The 16,714-nt window shown below is 39.6% G+C and overlaps 1 protein-coding gene across 1 annotated transcript in view; it reads left to right on the top strand.

Moving 5' to 3' along the window:
* Positions 1–16,714, top strand: part of Unc5d (unc-5 netrin receptor D) — a 494,978-nt gene that overhangs the window by 379,876 nt on the left and 98,388 nt on the right. The window contains exons 5-7 of the mRNA XM_051182220.1: positions 12,965–13,145; positions 13,992–14,159; positions 15,740–15,904. Of these exons, the coding sequence (XP_051038177.1) occupies positions 12,965–13,145; positions 13,992–14,159; positions 15,740–15,904 (514 nt within the window). The remainder of the gene's footprint in view (positions 1–12,964; positions 13,146–13,991; positions 14,160–15,739; positions 15,905–16,714) is intronic.

Here is a 16,714-nt window from a genome sequence, read left to right as displayed (position 1 = left end):
CATTAGGTACCAACCAAGCATCCTGTCTCTGCGATGTTGCCAATATGGTTCCAAGGTAGATAGTCAGTCTTGGATATCTTATATGCATGTTGTTATAGCATAAGGGTGAAATCTCAAAGAACACACAAAACTAAGTATCCAGACCTGAACCCAAGAATTCATGTCTGTTGACGGTATGCACCAACCTTCAAAAGGGCCTAGAAGCATGTAACCATTCCTGTAAATCAGAAAGCCAGAGATATTTTTATGAAGACCTCATGCAGAAAATAGGGGCAATCTATGACCCTACAAGAAGAAAATTAGACTCATAAAAAATCCAAAACAACATTTGATGAACTGGTTTCCTGATATCTGTGTGAGTGGGCATGAATGCAGGGACAATAACAACAAGCTTTCTGTTCTGCTTTTTCACTCAGCATTGTCTCATTAAGATGTCTCTTTTAATTAAAATGGGCATTGTTCTTTTTGAAGGCAAAATTCTGTTCCATTGAGCAAGCAAGCATGACATAAATGAACTAAGTGATTGACAAAAGATAGGTTGTTTTCACTTACTTCAGTATTATAAACAAAGTTGTGATTAACATTGTAGTATACATATAATATCTCTTGACAGTAATGGTTATTCTACTGAAAACAGTGTGGTTCCACAGGTTTTCAAAGTGTGTTTAGTTCATTTAAAGCTTGTAAGGCCATTTATTGCATGGAACACCCTATAACAAACTATCTTAGTTGCATTTCTTGTCATTATAACGTAACTGACCATAGAACCTAAAAGAAGGGTATAGTTTGGCTTATAGTCAAGGAGAAGTTGATCATGATAGGCATGATATGGTAGCAGAAGTGTGAGGCAGCTGATCAAAAGGCCCCCAAAATTGGCAACTAAATGCTATGCAGTTCAGGACCCCAGACCTCAGATCCCAGAATAATAGTATGATCCACAATGAAGGTTGTAGCTCTTCCCATCTTAATTAACCTATTCTAAATAATCCACTGTGGGCATGCCCAGAGTCTAGCTACTCTGAACAATCCTTTATACACATCTCCAGGGGTTTGTCTCCTAGGTGACTTTAGATCCTGTCAAGTTGACAGTATTAACCATCACATAGAATGCTATCAGAGAAGGATGAAACTTTTAATTCTTTATACCTTTGCTGACTTGATGGATTAATTCAGTTTTTGCCTTTTTATGAGCTAACAATTTGTAATTTTGTGTTCATTATTGCTTGAATGACTTCTCACACTTACTTTTGCATTTGACAAATATTCTATTCAAGTACATAGATCAATTCAAATATCAATTTCTTATTGATTTTAGTATGCTTTTTGTATGTTAAAGACAGACTGATAAATTCTACCGATTTTTATTAAGTACATCTCAACTTTTGGTTCTCAGCTTCTGAAATTCCAAAGTGAATGGAATATGTTTCTATCAGTTCTGTCTGAGCAGCTAAATTCTGGTCTAGATTTTCTACTGTATATACATCCTTAGTTCACCACCATAATTTCTCCCTTGGATTACTGTCATACTCTGTTGGTGATCTCTCTGCTGGGATCCATCTGTTCTCCCTCTTTAAAAGATTTCTAACACATAGCATTAGCCCACCAAAAGTAAGTGAAAACTAGTCTCTCTTTCCTTTTTCTCCTTCCTCTCTGATTTTTACCTACTTTCACAGTTCCATTGAGTCCTCCATCCTTTTCAATAAGATAATCATCTTAGTTTCAAAAACAATACATTGATCACTGATGGTGGAAATTTCTCTCCAGATTTTTTTCTCCTTAGTTGTTCAGCAGATTAGATAATTAAATGAAATTGCATATTTTTGTTTTGCTATACCATTTGGATACATAATCTGTTACCTGCTGTACAAAGCACATCTCAGTCTGCCTTGCCTTTGTCTGATCATGATTTTATCTGTCCTAGAAATGCTCATGAAACAAGTTCTGGGAGTCCAGAATCCCACCACTTCAAGACAGCAGGACAGAGCTACACAGAGAATTACTGTTTGGAGCCTTAATAACAGGCTGAAGCACAGCCTGTTATCTGTTTCTGGAATGAACACCGGAAGTGACATGAACTTCCTTCTAAACTTTAATAGTTCTCTCTGAACCACTACTGGTGTGCATAAACTATTCATGCAACACTTGAGAGTTTGAATCTGGTTGTTTTGAAGCTGTATTATTATAGTGGGCATGATCTTCCTTCTGACAGTGTGCAGTTTTTTCGTTAGTGGTAACTGCATATATTGGCTGAAAGCAAACTTGTCTGGAATGTGTAGTCATCAAAAGAACAGAAAATGAATGAGCATTGAGCCTTAACCTCTTTAAGTGTCATTAACTCAGAGTCACATGTCTGCAGCGAGTACTCTTTGCTGCTTCTGGTCATTGCCTTCTGTCATTGGGGAAAAAAACTCAAAACTATGCTAATTTATCCATTTCCACACAGTGTATGGAGCTGAGCTAATCCATACCTGTCCCTGCATTTCCCACACAGACCATTTTCTGAATAGCCTTCCACTGTGACTGAATGGAAGAAGGTTTCCGTGTACCTCTGTGTTATGGAGTGCTGCTGCTTGTGTGTCATTGTCTAGCTGTATGTAACTTCGTGTCAGCTTTACAACCCACTTTGTGTATGTGCACTTAGAATCTTTTTGCTTTAATATTTAATAAAATGGGTATTTTCTGAGCCCTCAGGGATCAGGAATAGGGACCCTTCAGTTAATATCTTGTCACCCAAAAGTCCTTTGGCAAGCCTGAGATGATGAAGGGAAGTACAAAAGTAGATACAGGCCTTCCTTCTTCTGAATGGCAGCTCTGTATCTGTGTTAGTTCTCTCCACCCTCAAGTAGTGCTTTCCAGTGAATGGGACACCATGCTGTAAGCCAGTGACTTTTTTCAGTCACTGTGACAAAACACCCAAGAGAACAGAGCTGAAAGTTTTTGTCCTTTGTAGCTGAGCAGTGGCAGCTGTGGGAGTACTTTGGCCTGAGGCAATGGGAGCTTCCAGGGTGATTTGTTCATACCTTGGCAGATGCTGAAGCAGAAGGCTTAACTCCAAGGCCAGATTGTAACCCTCAAAGGCTGGCTTCTACATCACTGTGTCCACCAGCATAGGTCTATATATAAATGATCCCACAATCTCAGCTGGGTCACTGAGGATTCAAGCACTTGAGTCCATGGACGGTATCTCACATTCAAAGCAGAGCATTGTTTAGAGTACTGGGGAGATGGGGCTTGGAAGCTTTTGAGTGAGGAGGGATAAGAAGAAGTAGACATGCAGAATGTATCTGTGTAGATAACAGTAATCACAGGTAGAATTAGTAAAGACAAGATCCACCACACTGGATCTTGAGATAATAGAGAAGTAAAGCAACAGTGGCCTGGGTATCATTTACAATCATCCTCTGTTTACATGCCTTGCCTGATCTCCTATTTTTAGGACATCTGCATGATGTCCTTTTCTTTGGCCATCATTCCTGTGAGTACTCTGGATGTTTCATTCATTTGTGACAACTATCTAAGTAAGCAGGATATGAGGATGGACTTATAAAATAAAGTTTTTAAATAGCACAAAGCCATGCCCAATGTTGTATCTGAGGCTGAGAAGTTAAAGGACACTGGATTTGAGAGGAGTCACTAACCATGAGAATGTGGGATTTCACAAGTGGCTCAGAATTCTGTGGCTCCTGTCCATCATCTTCCTGCATATCCATGAGTGTGCTCTAGCTGAACTCCTTAAGTCTCTGTCACTTGTCTGGGGCTGCTTCCATGGCTTGACAATGAAGCCACATTCCTACTTCCTTTTGTGATGCATAAACAGGCAAGTAGAACTAAATGGAAGAAACTGCAGTGTAGGTGGCTTTAAAATCAATCTGTCCAGCCTGTAAGGGAAAGCTCACACCAGAGGAACCAGTAGCACTATGGGCAATAACTTGAAGGACAGCTAATGCCTAACTCACAAGCGACAAAGCAAGTGATCATCTCAACCAACGTTATAGGATGGTGTGTTCCATCATAAGCACAGGCTTGTCCCTCATGAGATTTCTGAGTCCAGCTAAACTGTATGTGACAGATTACAGGCAATATTAGAAAGCAATGCTTCACATGATGACTAAGAAGCCTAAGAAAATGGCAAATGTCTCACAGAAAACAAAATATATGGAGACTCCTAATTTCATGCATGAAACCTTTGACAAACCAAAAAGAATACTAAACAAAAAATGTGTATTGTCTTCTTTCCAGTTGTTGTAGGGATAAAGCAAGAGAGTGCATCAGATTATGGAAACAACGACACTAAGAACCTGTGATGTCTTCTCCCTTTTTTGATGGCCACAAGATAGCTCCCTCCTCTTCAGAGCTATGTTCCTGTCTGGTACAAGGAAAAGAACAGAATGTATTCATAGGTCACCCATTAGCTTAGCTACAGGTGGTCTGTGTAAATATATTAAGATTTGGAACTGAATCATTGTAGCATAATTCCATGAGCTATATGCTCTATTCATTTCTACTCATTGTGAAGAAGCAAAATAAAACTCCAAATAACTTGGAGAGGGTGCCAATAGCTATTTTTGACACACACTAGATTTGAGTAATGTCCTCATGTCATAATTCAGGTCACTTTCTAAGAAGCCTGACAACACTGGTATAGCATAGGTGGAACATGTGCAGTTCTTTTTTCTTTTTTCATTCCTTTTTTATCTTTCTATCTTTTTATAATGTTGTCAGTTTCATATATTCATGCATGTATTGTGGTTATAACCATGCCTGCCCATTATCCTTTGCCATCCCCTTCCTTCTCTCATCCCCTTTTCTTTCCAACTTATTCTTAGTGGCTACATGACTGAGTAAAATGGCATTCCCTCCAATATCAATCATTAGTGGTCATTAGCTCCTCAGAAGAGCATGGGGTCACATGGGTTCCTCCTCTATTCACAATGGAGTGTTAAAGATCCCAGTCTCGTACATCATGTACATGTTCATTTGTTTCTGTGTTCATGATTGTGATGATCAAGTTAGCCAGTACTTCATAGCACTCTTCCCAATCCTCTAGTCCTTAGGTATCTTTGCCGTCTCTTCTATAATGCTCCCAAGATCAAGATGCTGATCAAGATGTACACACACACACAAACACACATACACACAATGAATTGTGATTAAAAGAGTAGCAGATGGTCATTGCTCAAGCAAGACTAGAGCTATTGGTGTCAAGCTAGGAATATCTGTTAGATCAAAATTCATGGTGTGAGTAAAAGTGTATTTATTAACTTGATCAGACCAATGTCCTATGATGGAATAGTGCAGAAGTTTTTTCTTTCTTCCTGTAACCTCTGCCTTTACTTCTATTGGCCCCTCTGTTTCTACCCACATCACTGTGTACATCTCAGATTAGCTAGGAGGTAAGATATCTTCTTCTTCCTCCTCTCTGTTGTTGCGTGGAAAGTCAGCCATATTTGCTTTTTGTAACATGGTAAACTCACAGACAAGTTTGGAGGTTAGTAGGGCAGCCGTGAGCTGCTCTGGCCTTCCAATCTTTTCCTGATTCTACCCCATGTATACCGACATAGCCTTGTCTCTAACCCTCAGCACTATCATCATGATGTGCCTTCCTCAGCCATTTTTAACTATAGGTGAAGGTGCATTATTACTCTTACATAGTTCATACCTAGAATAAATAAATGAGATACAATGTGAAGGAACATGCAGTCCTTTAAAAAACTAGTGACTTACCAAATATATCAATTAAAATATTCCCCTTCTACCTCATATCTGTACTCATGACTAATACCTATAGTACCCCTTTCTCTTGGACTGATGTAAGATTTTAAAATTGTTTATGAAGGAGCTTGACAGTGAGTAGGGCAAAAAGAAAACAGTCACAAGTGCTGAGGGGAAGAATGTTTGAAGCTCCTTAGATTGCATCTATTAAATACATGAGCAATTCCTGTGACCCCTGAGTCTAACCAGTTCTAAGAAATGACATGAGATTGAGGGAACGTGAATGGTTCCTATGGCACTTTCTGAGCAAGAGACAAGAAAGCTTTTCCAGTTGCTACCACCTAGAGTTTAATGGTCATGTGGTTTGTGTTCTGCATGGAAACATCCATCCTTTGCCAGTGACTATCCCTTTTTCTAGGCCTGGTGTCTTTTGGTTTTGGTGCCAAACCAACACCACTCCCAGTGCATGCATGAGAATGCAGGTGTGCTGTCAGGTGATGTGGAACATTATGCTTTGTGTGTGTCCATACATAGCTGTGCTTAGTAAAAGGGTAGAGTGAGTGACAGCTAGCAATGCAGTGCATCCGAGTATTACAGGTTACTCTTGTTTCAGATAAGATACTCTCCCCCAAAGCATCCTTCCTCCCCTCTCCCAAAGGAATATCACTCCACACCTGACTGTGTATCATGGCATCTACTGGAGAGGAAAGCCCATCCACTCCCCAGCTACACACCAATGGCAAATCAGGAGCTAGTTCTCTGGAAAGAAATGTTATTGTCTTCAATGGTTTGTGTTTCCAGATTTGTTTATAAACTGGAAAAATTGACAAATGGCAGACCATCTGTACATAACACTGTGCTAATGAATGCAGGCATCCTGCAGACCCATAGGCTTATTACCCCCAAGTAAATACTTTCTTTACATTTTCCTAAGCAAGGCTGTCCATATGAAGCAAGGACTAGGAAATCAGATGAAGAATTATCTCTCTTCAGGGTGAGCGCCAGATGCCAACAACCTTTAAAAATGTTAAGCCCCTCTATTGAAAATATGACCTGCCAGCAGGCGGTCATCTGGATCACTAATGTAAATGTCTGTGAGCCCCAGGTGTCAATGTATCGATCCCTCAATTCTATATAGAAAATTCATATCCTTTTGTGAAGTGTGTGCATAGCCACTTCCAGCTCTGGCAATTTCTCCTAAAGGAACTTCTAGAATCACAGTACTATACAGAGATTCCAAACTCTGATGCTCTCTGGTCACTTACATGAGAAATCACAGCAAACAGCAAGATGCCTGTGTACCAGCATACACATGGAGACCAAGAAGGCCAATGTAAGGGGGGAACTGTCATCATAGGACAATGAGCTCTGTGCTGATGCTGACTAGAAAGCTTAGTTGGACACCACACTGCAGTTTTGTGGAGATGTGGCTCTAATCTGTATCTAGCTAGAGTGCATGCTTTGTCACATGTCTCCTGTAAGAAATCCTTAGCTCTGTCCTTTCTCATGGTGATGACAGTCAGACCCTAACTAGCAAGGGCCTATTTGCACAGGTCTCTTGGTCAACATTTTTCCTTAGATTCCACGTAATCATAATTCTTGTCCTGGAGGCTGAATACCCTATAAGTCTGAAGAGTTCTGAATAATATATTAAAGGCAAAAGAGACTTTTAAGCAAAAATGAAATCATTTTAATTTTTATTCTATTAAGACTTTAAAAAAAAGAAAAAGAAAGAAAGGCCAATGTTTCTAGCAAAAGTGGTACAACAAAGGGAGACTAAAAGTACCACATTTTTAAAAGAAAAATGGGAGTCAGCTCATCTTTGGAAATGGAGCAGTCTCTTAATACACAGGCAACATATCTATCTGTGTCTTGCACCCAGAAGCATTGCACTAATTGATGGTGCCGCCTGAGCCCCAGGATAGTGGAGCTTGCAACTGAAGAGTATAAATGCATGTGTGCATGGTGTGCTCTGTGTGTGTGTGTGTGTAATTTCTCTACATTAGAAGCACTTAGCTCATCAAAAATGTTTTAAAGTTTCTCTAAGTGACAAAACCATAAAAGTAATACAAAGTGTCAACATTATAAGCCCAGAAAATAGCAAATTGATTTCCTCCTAAAGATCCTGCCATCGGTTAAATGGATAAACTATTAGGTTACTAATAAAAGGCTCTACTTTTAGAAATGCACTAATGTGTGAATTGTTTATAGATGTGGTTTATTTGATGTACTTCAGTGTCGGCACCATTAATAACCAATGTAAAAGACAGTGTACGAACACCTAGAGCATATATGTACACCTGTGTGTGGGGCTAAGTTGGTGGAACACATAGCAAGGCCAGTGTGTGGTGGTGGCTTATGTTGCGCATGGAATGTCTCTAGAGGCTTTATTACCATACAGAGAGCAGGAGGAGAATACTCTCCAATGGGACACAAAGAAAGTGGCTTCCTGGGCATGGCCTCAAGCTTGTAGTTCAAGGGCTATGCATCTGCTGCTAAGAATCCCTCCCCATTCTGTCAGTCTCATGGTCTTTCTGTCTCTCCTCCTTTAACCTTTTTTTTTTTTTTTTTTTTGGCTTGTCAGAGAAGCTTTCCATTGAAGAAACATTCTGTGGATAAATACAAAGTTGAAAATTGCTATGATCTATGATAATTCAAGGAGATGTTTTATAGCCAAGATGGTTTTTTTTCCTTGCAAATTACAAATGCTTTTTCTCAAATATATCTCAGCCCCCCAGTAGGAAAAGAACCCAACCACTAAGATCTTAAATATGCATATACTGCACATCTGATCTTCTTAAGCCTGTATATGTTTCTGACTGGGTTTTCATTTTATAAATCTCTAACACTCAATCTATAGTTTTGTGTTTAACTTTCATGTTGGTTTTAATGTTTATGCAATGCTAAATTGAGTTTCTGACTTATGATTAGTTTTCATTATTTCCTTCCCTCCCTTTCCTCTTTATTTTCTTCCTTCCTTTTTCTAACAAAAATAACTTACTAATATCCAATTTTCATCTCCATTCCTGTATTGGTCAGTTTTAAGTCAAGTTGAATAGCTAGAATCATTTTGAAAGAGGGTCTCTCAATTGAGAAAGTGCTTCCATAAGACTGACCTATAGGGAATTATTTGGCATTGATTAATCAATCGATTGATTGATTGATTGATTGATGTGGGAGAACCAAGTCCACTGTGGGCATTGCTGATCCTGGACAAGTGATCCTGAGTTGTGTAAGAACAGAATGAAAGCTGGGCAACACAGCATATGCGTCTAATCCCAGCACCCAGACAGAGGCAGGAGAATCTCTGCAACTTCAAGGTCAGCCTGATCTACATTGTGAGTTCCATGACAGCCAGGGCTATGTAGAGAGACCCTATCTCGAAAGAAAGAAAGAAAGAAAGAAAGAAAGAAAGAAAGAAAGAAAGAAAGAAAGAAAGAAAGAAAGAAAGGAAGGAAGGAAGGAAGGAAGGAAGGAAGAAAGAGAGGGAGGAAGGAAGAAAAAGACGGAGAGATGAACAAGCCATAGAAGCAAGTAAGCTGTGTTTCTACATAGCTTCTACTTTAGTTTCTGCCTTGAGTTTCTACCTTGACTGTTCTCAGTGATGAAGTGTGACCTGAGAGTTGTAAACTGTGATAAATTGTCCTTCCCAGGTTGCTTTAGGTCTTGGTGTTTTATCCCAGCAATAGCAGCACTAAGTAAGGCAATCCATAATGCTTTGTTTTGGAAAATTCCTAGGCATATACTGACAAAGGGATGTGATATATAATGCCATTGCTTATTTTTAGGACTACCCAGTGTAGGTACATTTAGGGGAAAGTTATAGCACAATGGAGTTTCGTTGTTTAGAAAGCACAGCTGGGTAAGACATCTCAAAGAACATTGCATGTGATCTGAGTCCAGAATATCAAGGCAGTGGGGCCATAGATGCCTCAGGGATTGACCTCTAGGTGAGGAAGGGACTTGACTTGAGTTTCTAGAAGTTAAAGTCTTAGTCTGACTAGAAGAGTAGGTAAGCTGAGGTGAAATGTAACTGGAAGAACTCATGTGGGGATCAGATAGGTTCCAAACCATAGAAGGGGTTCGCTCATCTGGAGAAGAATGATTTCTGTCTGCAAAATGAGAGCATCTGATCTGTGAGGCAGAGTGCAGGGTAGAGACAGGAACAGAAGTAGACCTGTGAGTCATCAGGCTGCTACAGAATTTCTAGAGGCAATTAGGAAGTAATTAATAAAAGGTGAACTACCCTGTGCTGCTGTCCCAGTGAAAACCAAAGAACCCACATAATAAAGACTGTATGGCAATCTTACAGGCTTGAAACTTGCCAAGTAGGCTTGGCTGGTTGGCAAGGGAATTTAGGGAACCAACCTCTCACTAACACTGAGATTATAAGCATGCACCCCAACACTGGCTTTTTTTAATGTGGGTTCTGGTGATGGAACTCAGGTCCTCAAGCTTACAAGGCAACCAACATACCAACTGAGCTACATCCATAGTCCAGGAAAATTATATTATCACTTAACTTACTATCAGTGATATAGAATACTCACTGTTTAATTGTCATATACATCTCAATGTTATTTCTTTAATGAGATATATTTATCTTCATGCCATGTTTATTGAGTGAATTCTAATCAAGGTAAAGAAGGGTTCAGCTCACTTATATTATTTCCCTCATATTGTCCACATTGACTATTTTTCCATTAAATTTATAGTACAGTTGGCCTAGTTTGTTTCATTTGTGCTTGTTCTTTTCTATAGATTTTAAATCTGCAGATAGCTCTCTACTTAATGACTATGCTTTGAATTCCCCTGGGCCACTTATTCAAGAATGCTGTCTTTGCTTCCCAGATACTGGGGATCTTAGGTTCTGTCTGCAGGGCCAAGAGAGTGCTCTACTTGAGAATTGATTTGGGTTTCCCTGCCTCTACTCATCTGTGTAAGAAGAATATGAAGACAGGGGACAACATGCAGAAAGGACATCTTAAGCACCACCAATAACAAAGTTCAGGAATTAACTAGTTAACAGCACTTCCCAGCAGAATTTCTGAGCCAGGAGAGTGGAAGCAGAGTGTAGCTCTCAGACATATGTTGTTGACTGTTTTGTTTTATGCAATGAGTTAGGAGTGAGAGTAATTTAAAGATCACTAATTCTTACTACCCTGAAGGAAGCAGTTATCTCAGATGTTGGTAGCTATGTTACTTGGACTCAGCTTTTGTTGAGGATATGTATTCCTTTCTTTATTTATGTCTTGCCATTCAAAGTAAGACTTTGAAAGGAATTTGCCCTCTTGGCTGGGAAAATGTGTTTACCTAGCCCTCAGTACAATCTCTAATGCTCAGTCAATGTTTTTGATCACTTGTTATATACATAATTAAATGACTGTGAAACCCACTATGTCAGTGGAAAATTAAATACATTGGGTTGTAGAGTAATAATCAGATGTGTTGCAAAGGGGGTTTCTCTACGCTATGTTGTTTAATAGAGCCATATTCCTTGTCTCTTCATGGTTAATAATTGGTGACTCTCCAGGACGGATCATGGGTATGATGAAGGGATTCATGGAGTCAGTACTTCAATGAGCTTCTTACGTCATGGTCTGTATAACTCAGCATGTTTCAAATCTCTATTTATTCTTCTGGAGCTCCAAGGTCTCTTCTTTTGCCATTTGGCATTGTTTACCTTCTTCAGATTGCTTCCTTGTTTGGTTACTTTTATATGATGGTAATTTTTTGGTAACTGAACATTCATGAATGAACAATAATTAGGAAAAATGTTGAAGGACTGTGATTAAGTTTTCATCTGGTAAATAACTTCCTTTTCATGGAGATTGTCATGCCTTTGCTGTGCGTTTGAACAGTTATATGACAAATACAATTTACTGAGTATAAATTCAAATTCATTAGGTTTAAAAACAAAATTAAATGAAGCTTCTTATGCTAAAACCAACTCTCAATTAGCTATGCTAATTGTGAGACAAGCATAGCAGAATATCCCCTGTGCAGCATGCTCTCTTTGACATTTTGACATACTCTGTGATCTTGTTAGCACACTTACTGCCATTGGAGGAGTAATCCAAAAGTCTCTCTCTCTCTCTCTCACGCATACACACATACACACACACACACACACACACACACACACACACACACACACACACTGTTCTCCAAATCTTGGGAGCCCTGATTCTATGGTAAGTAATAAGTTATAGTTTCCATACATTTGTCAGATTGTGCTTTATGTATGCTGATAAGCTGAACTAAATGTCATATATGGCCATGGTGTCACATGGCAGTGAAGATGTTTTGATGTAGAGCAGAGGACAAATGGGGAAGGTACACAGTTAAACCATGGCAACCCACCATACTTGTTGACCTAGGAACTAAATATTCTTCCCAGACATAGGGGAAGAATAAGGAAAGTGAGTCAGAATCCTTCCCCAATCATGCCTGATGTCCTAGAGTTCCTAAGGGTGATGCACCTTCATTGGGGAAGAATAAATGGTGGCAAAAAAGGTTTCTACTATCATACTTGATGACCTAGGAACTGGGTGTGGTACACCTCCATCGGGGAAGAATAAGGAACAAGGAACTTTTATCTATGTCTTCCTCATGTGTTCCAGGAAATGAAAGCAGAGTAACAGCAGGACCAGAGTAGAATTATTGCTCCTTCCAAAACCTAGATGAGATCTATTGAAACTTTGGAGAAGTAACCCAAAAAGATGATCTCCAAGTCTTGAGAATTTTAAGAGTTAGATGTTTGATTCTATGATTTTTCAAACTGTGTTTCTTCAGTTTGGCTATATTATCAGGCTTCTATTAAAACTTAAGTGAAAACACATTGACTTGAAATTTTGCCCAGTAAAATAGTCTATAGCACAAACTAAAAGTGCAACATATGTCTGTTGCCCAGTCTAAGTTACATTGCCCAGATTTGAAATATCATCATCATCATCACTGGATTTCTAACAAAAAGAAATAACCTAATTGTAGTCATTTCTACTGTTACCTTTTTTATAAAATGGATCAAAGTCATTAGAATATTTGAAGGATTTTTTTCTTTCTCTCAGTTTACTAACTTGAATGTCTATTTCCCAAATAGAGCAGGCAAGATGTGGAATACAAAGCAGTGTTTACCACCTCTGTTTATTATATCCATTTTTTCTCCCAACATATCTCAGATGCACACCTTCTACTCCTGGAAAAGAGTTTATTCTTGTGATAACTTACAAATATCCTTTACTGCCTGTAGGTGGAATGGCTGAAAAATGAGGAACCCATTGACTCTGACCAGGATGAGAACATTGACACCAGGGCTGATCATAATCTAATCATCAGGCAAGCCCGGCTCTCAGATTCAGGGAACTACACCTGTATGGCAGCCAACATCGTGGCCAAGAGGAGGAGCCTGTCAGCAACTGTGGTGGTCTACGGTAAGACCAGCCCAAAGGTCAGGAAGGGATAGGGAGGGCTAAAACAGAGATGTAGGGGGCCATGTGCTATATTAAAACTTCCAGCCCAAGAGCTAAGAGGACCCAGGTCATTCACTGTAGTGCTGTCCCACTTCACTCCTGTGCCAGGTGAGAAAACAACCCTAACACTATAATGTGTTTGCTTGTCCATTCAGTCTTGCATTGTTGTGAGACAGCCGGTGGTATTTGCAATCTCTCTCATAAAAACAATAAAATAATGTATTTTTTTCTGTTCATGTCGTTTGTATTTGTAAAGCATCATAGTGAACAACTTTAGCTCTCCACCCTTCCCAAACTCAGACGCCCCCCTTCCCATATTGTCACGGGCAATCTGATAGTCAATTCCTCTCCAACTAGACGAAATGCACCAGAAAACAAATATTGTTGTTTGCTGATGATCTTGGGCATTGTATTAGAGTATTTCCTAGCTATTTAAGCTAAGGCATTTCTTTCCACAATAGAGGAGCCCTGGGAATTATTTTTGAAGCACTTAAAAGTAATAGAAATTCAGATGCTGATATTTTCTTATATACTCTGGTCGGTCAAGTGCCTTAGAGATCTGCTGATGAGTTGTTCCCGTTTTTAATAGTCCCCTGCAAAGACAACTGTCTAGGTTCCTCTTACAGAAGGATAGAAGAATGAGGACCATGGCTGGCTCACAGCAGAGCAGCAAGTGGGACGGACTCGGCTCCATCTCCTTCCCCAAGTCCCTGACTCACAGCACCTGGCATAATGGCTTGCACATAGTAGGCAATCAGTACAAACCTCTCTCCTTTTTTTCTCCCCTCCCCATTTTTTGTCTCTCAGTGAATGGAGGCTGGTCTTCCTGGACAGAGTGGTCAGCCTGCAATGTTCGCTGTGGTAGAGGATGGCAGAAACGTTCCCGGACCTGCACCAACCCTGCTCCTCTCAATGGCGGGGCCTTTTGTGAGGGAATGTCAGTGCAGAAAATAACCTGCACTGCTCTTTGTCCTGGTGAGATATACACAAATTCCCTTCTCCTTCTAATGCACCAATGCTTTTTAGCTGCTGTGCAACAAGCAAGGCGCCCTTCCTTCTAAAGTCACCCTGGTCCAAGGTCCTAGACTATTGCTTCTGTCCAAGGTGCTGATACTGAATTCACTGAAATGGAGAGAACATGGGGGAAACTCCTCTATGCAAGGCTTGTGGTAGCATTGCTTTGTTGGACTAAGCCACCTTCTCCCCTTGATTTTCCCACTTAATGGCATGTATTTGAGTACAGTAATCAGGGATTGGGTGACTTGCCTTCAAGCACAAAAAAGCAACTATCCAGAACTTGACCTTTACTCAGTTTCTGCTTGGTATTTATTTGCAATACAATTGCCAGAGATTGTCCACCTAACTGGTTTGTACTTACACCTGGCCTGCACTTGCCTTTCTTTCCAAATAGTATCAGATTTTATTTATGGGATGTGTCTCCTATCGGTTCTGTTGTTGTCTCTTCCTGGCTGTAACCTAGCTAATACAATGAGAACCACGTGAAGTGGAAGATGGCTTTCTTTATGGAAAGCATGTTCTCCCACAAAGAGCATAACTGCTCCCAGTTTTACATGCACCACACAAGTTTAATTACAAGGACCTGGGACCAGAACCTTATGTCTTTAAATTCTCAATTTGAGTTTCTCTAGAAGCTGAGACTCTGACCAACAGCCTGTGTTCAGAGTTTAATTTTCCCTTGTATTTCATAAACATTTATTGAGTACTTACTATGTGCCAGGTACTGTGAGGACATTTTCATACATATCATGCCATTCATCTCTCCATTGTGACTTTATTGTCCCCAGATGACAGAAATGGAAATGTGACTTACTTTCTCTGCTGACAAGTTTACAAAACCAAGAATAGGACTCAGACATTTTGGGGCCACATTCAGTACTTTTTAAATTTTTCCCTATTTTATACTAATTGGTTTAGATTAAAACTTGCAAGATCTTAACCTACATAAGCATGGTGAAAACTATTCCTAGGAGGTAATGGGGCAATTGCCTCAAACATCTGTCCTGGTCTCTTGGGCTGATATTTAATGGAATTAAGTTCAGTGTGCTCATTTCAATGTACAGCAGTAATCTATGACCCAAGAAATTCTATTTTTGTAGGTTCTGCCATCTTGGGGTTTCATTGACCTGTTTTCATTTAACACTATCAGTTCATGTGGGTTTAACTTTTATTGTTTAGGGGACTTGGGGATTTAAAGTCAGTCTGTTCTATTTACTACCCTAAACTGTAAGCCCACACTACATCCCATGGTACTGCATATAGTTGCCTGTCCATCAGTAATACTCTTGGGTAAGACAGAATGCAAGATATTGCCATTATTAGCCAACTCAAAGACACGAGTCATTCAACTGTTTGCCTAAATTCAAACATGGGTCTTATCCTGTTTTAGCTTTAATTAGAAAAGAAAATGGAGAGTAAAGATGCCCTGATCTCTCAGTTTGGTTTTACTTGGTTGATGGTCTGTTTAAAGTGTGGGGCAAGTCTCCCAATAGTTGCCCATTCCTGCTAAGGGTAGCCTCTGTTATTTTCCTTTGAAGTGGATGGCAGCTGGGAAGTGTGGAGTGAATGGTCAGTCTGCAGCCCAGAGTGTGAACATCTCCGTATCCGTGAGTGCACAGCTCCACCCCCAAGAAATGGGGGCAAGTTCTGTGAAGGTCTCAGCCAGGAATCTGAAAACTGCACAGATGGTCTCTGCATTCTAGGTAACACTGTCTATTTCATGTATTCAGTGCCTGTGGGTGAGATGTATGTATCCATGTTTCCAATAATTAGCTAGGTAAAACAGCAGAAAGTCAATCACCAAAAATGAAAACAAATATGTATAAATAGCTAAATTTTGCATGAGCACATTTTTGGTACAGTTAGAGTGATACTATTTTTTTTTTTAATTTTTTGATGTGCTGGAGATGAAAGCTAGGACCTTGTACATGCTTGAAAAATTCTCCATTAGGCCAGATGAAGTAATTTCAAATACTTTATTACAGCCTACTTAGATAATATTTCCAAAGAAAGAATTTTTAAAATCTGAGACTTTTAGAAGCAACCACTTTTAAGTTTACTGAAACCCTGATACTGATTGCTGTGAATTTGTATCTCTGAAGCTCTTGACAAAACTTTAAAGCTTTTAATACATCTTTTGTAGTCTAAGGTTTTCTGTCAAGGGAAACACATTGCAACTGTATCTGGCCAGTGTTGGAGGGAGGGTGAATGACCACTGATAGTAGAGGTTTTGTCTCACATCTGTCTGGTACAGCAGGGAATGGAATGTTCATCTCTAAACTCGCAGGCCTGTGTTTTATTTCCCATACCACTGTTACTAAGTCCAAGTGTCTCTCTGCATAGGTATGGAAGGTATGGAAAGATCTTGTCCCATCAAGAAGAAACCACTTTTAATACACGGTTTCTTTTATTCACACTGTAACTCTGACCGCCTAACTTAACTTTTTTTTCTATAAGTACCAAAACTTATACCCACTGTCAGTTATTAACAGAGGCCATATAATGATGGGAAA

This window comes from Phodopus roborovskii, unplaced genomic scaffold (assembly GCF_943737965.1).
Source record: "Phodopus roborovskii unplaced genomic scaffold, PHOROB, whole genome shotgun sequence".
In the NCBI taxonomy this organism is placed as follows: domain Eukaryota; kingdom Metazoa; phylum Chordata; class Mammalia; order Rodentia; family Cricetidae; genus Phodopus; species Phodopus roborovskii.
The sequence above is the reverse complement of the archived record's forward strand: the minus strand, read 5'-3'. Positions and strand labels throughout refer to the sequence as shown.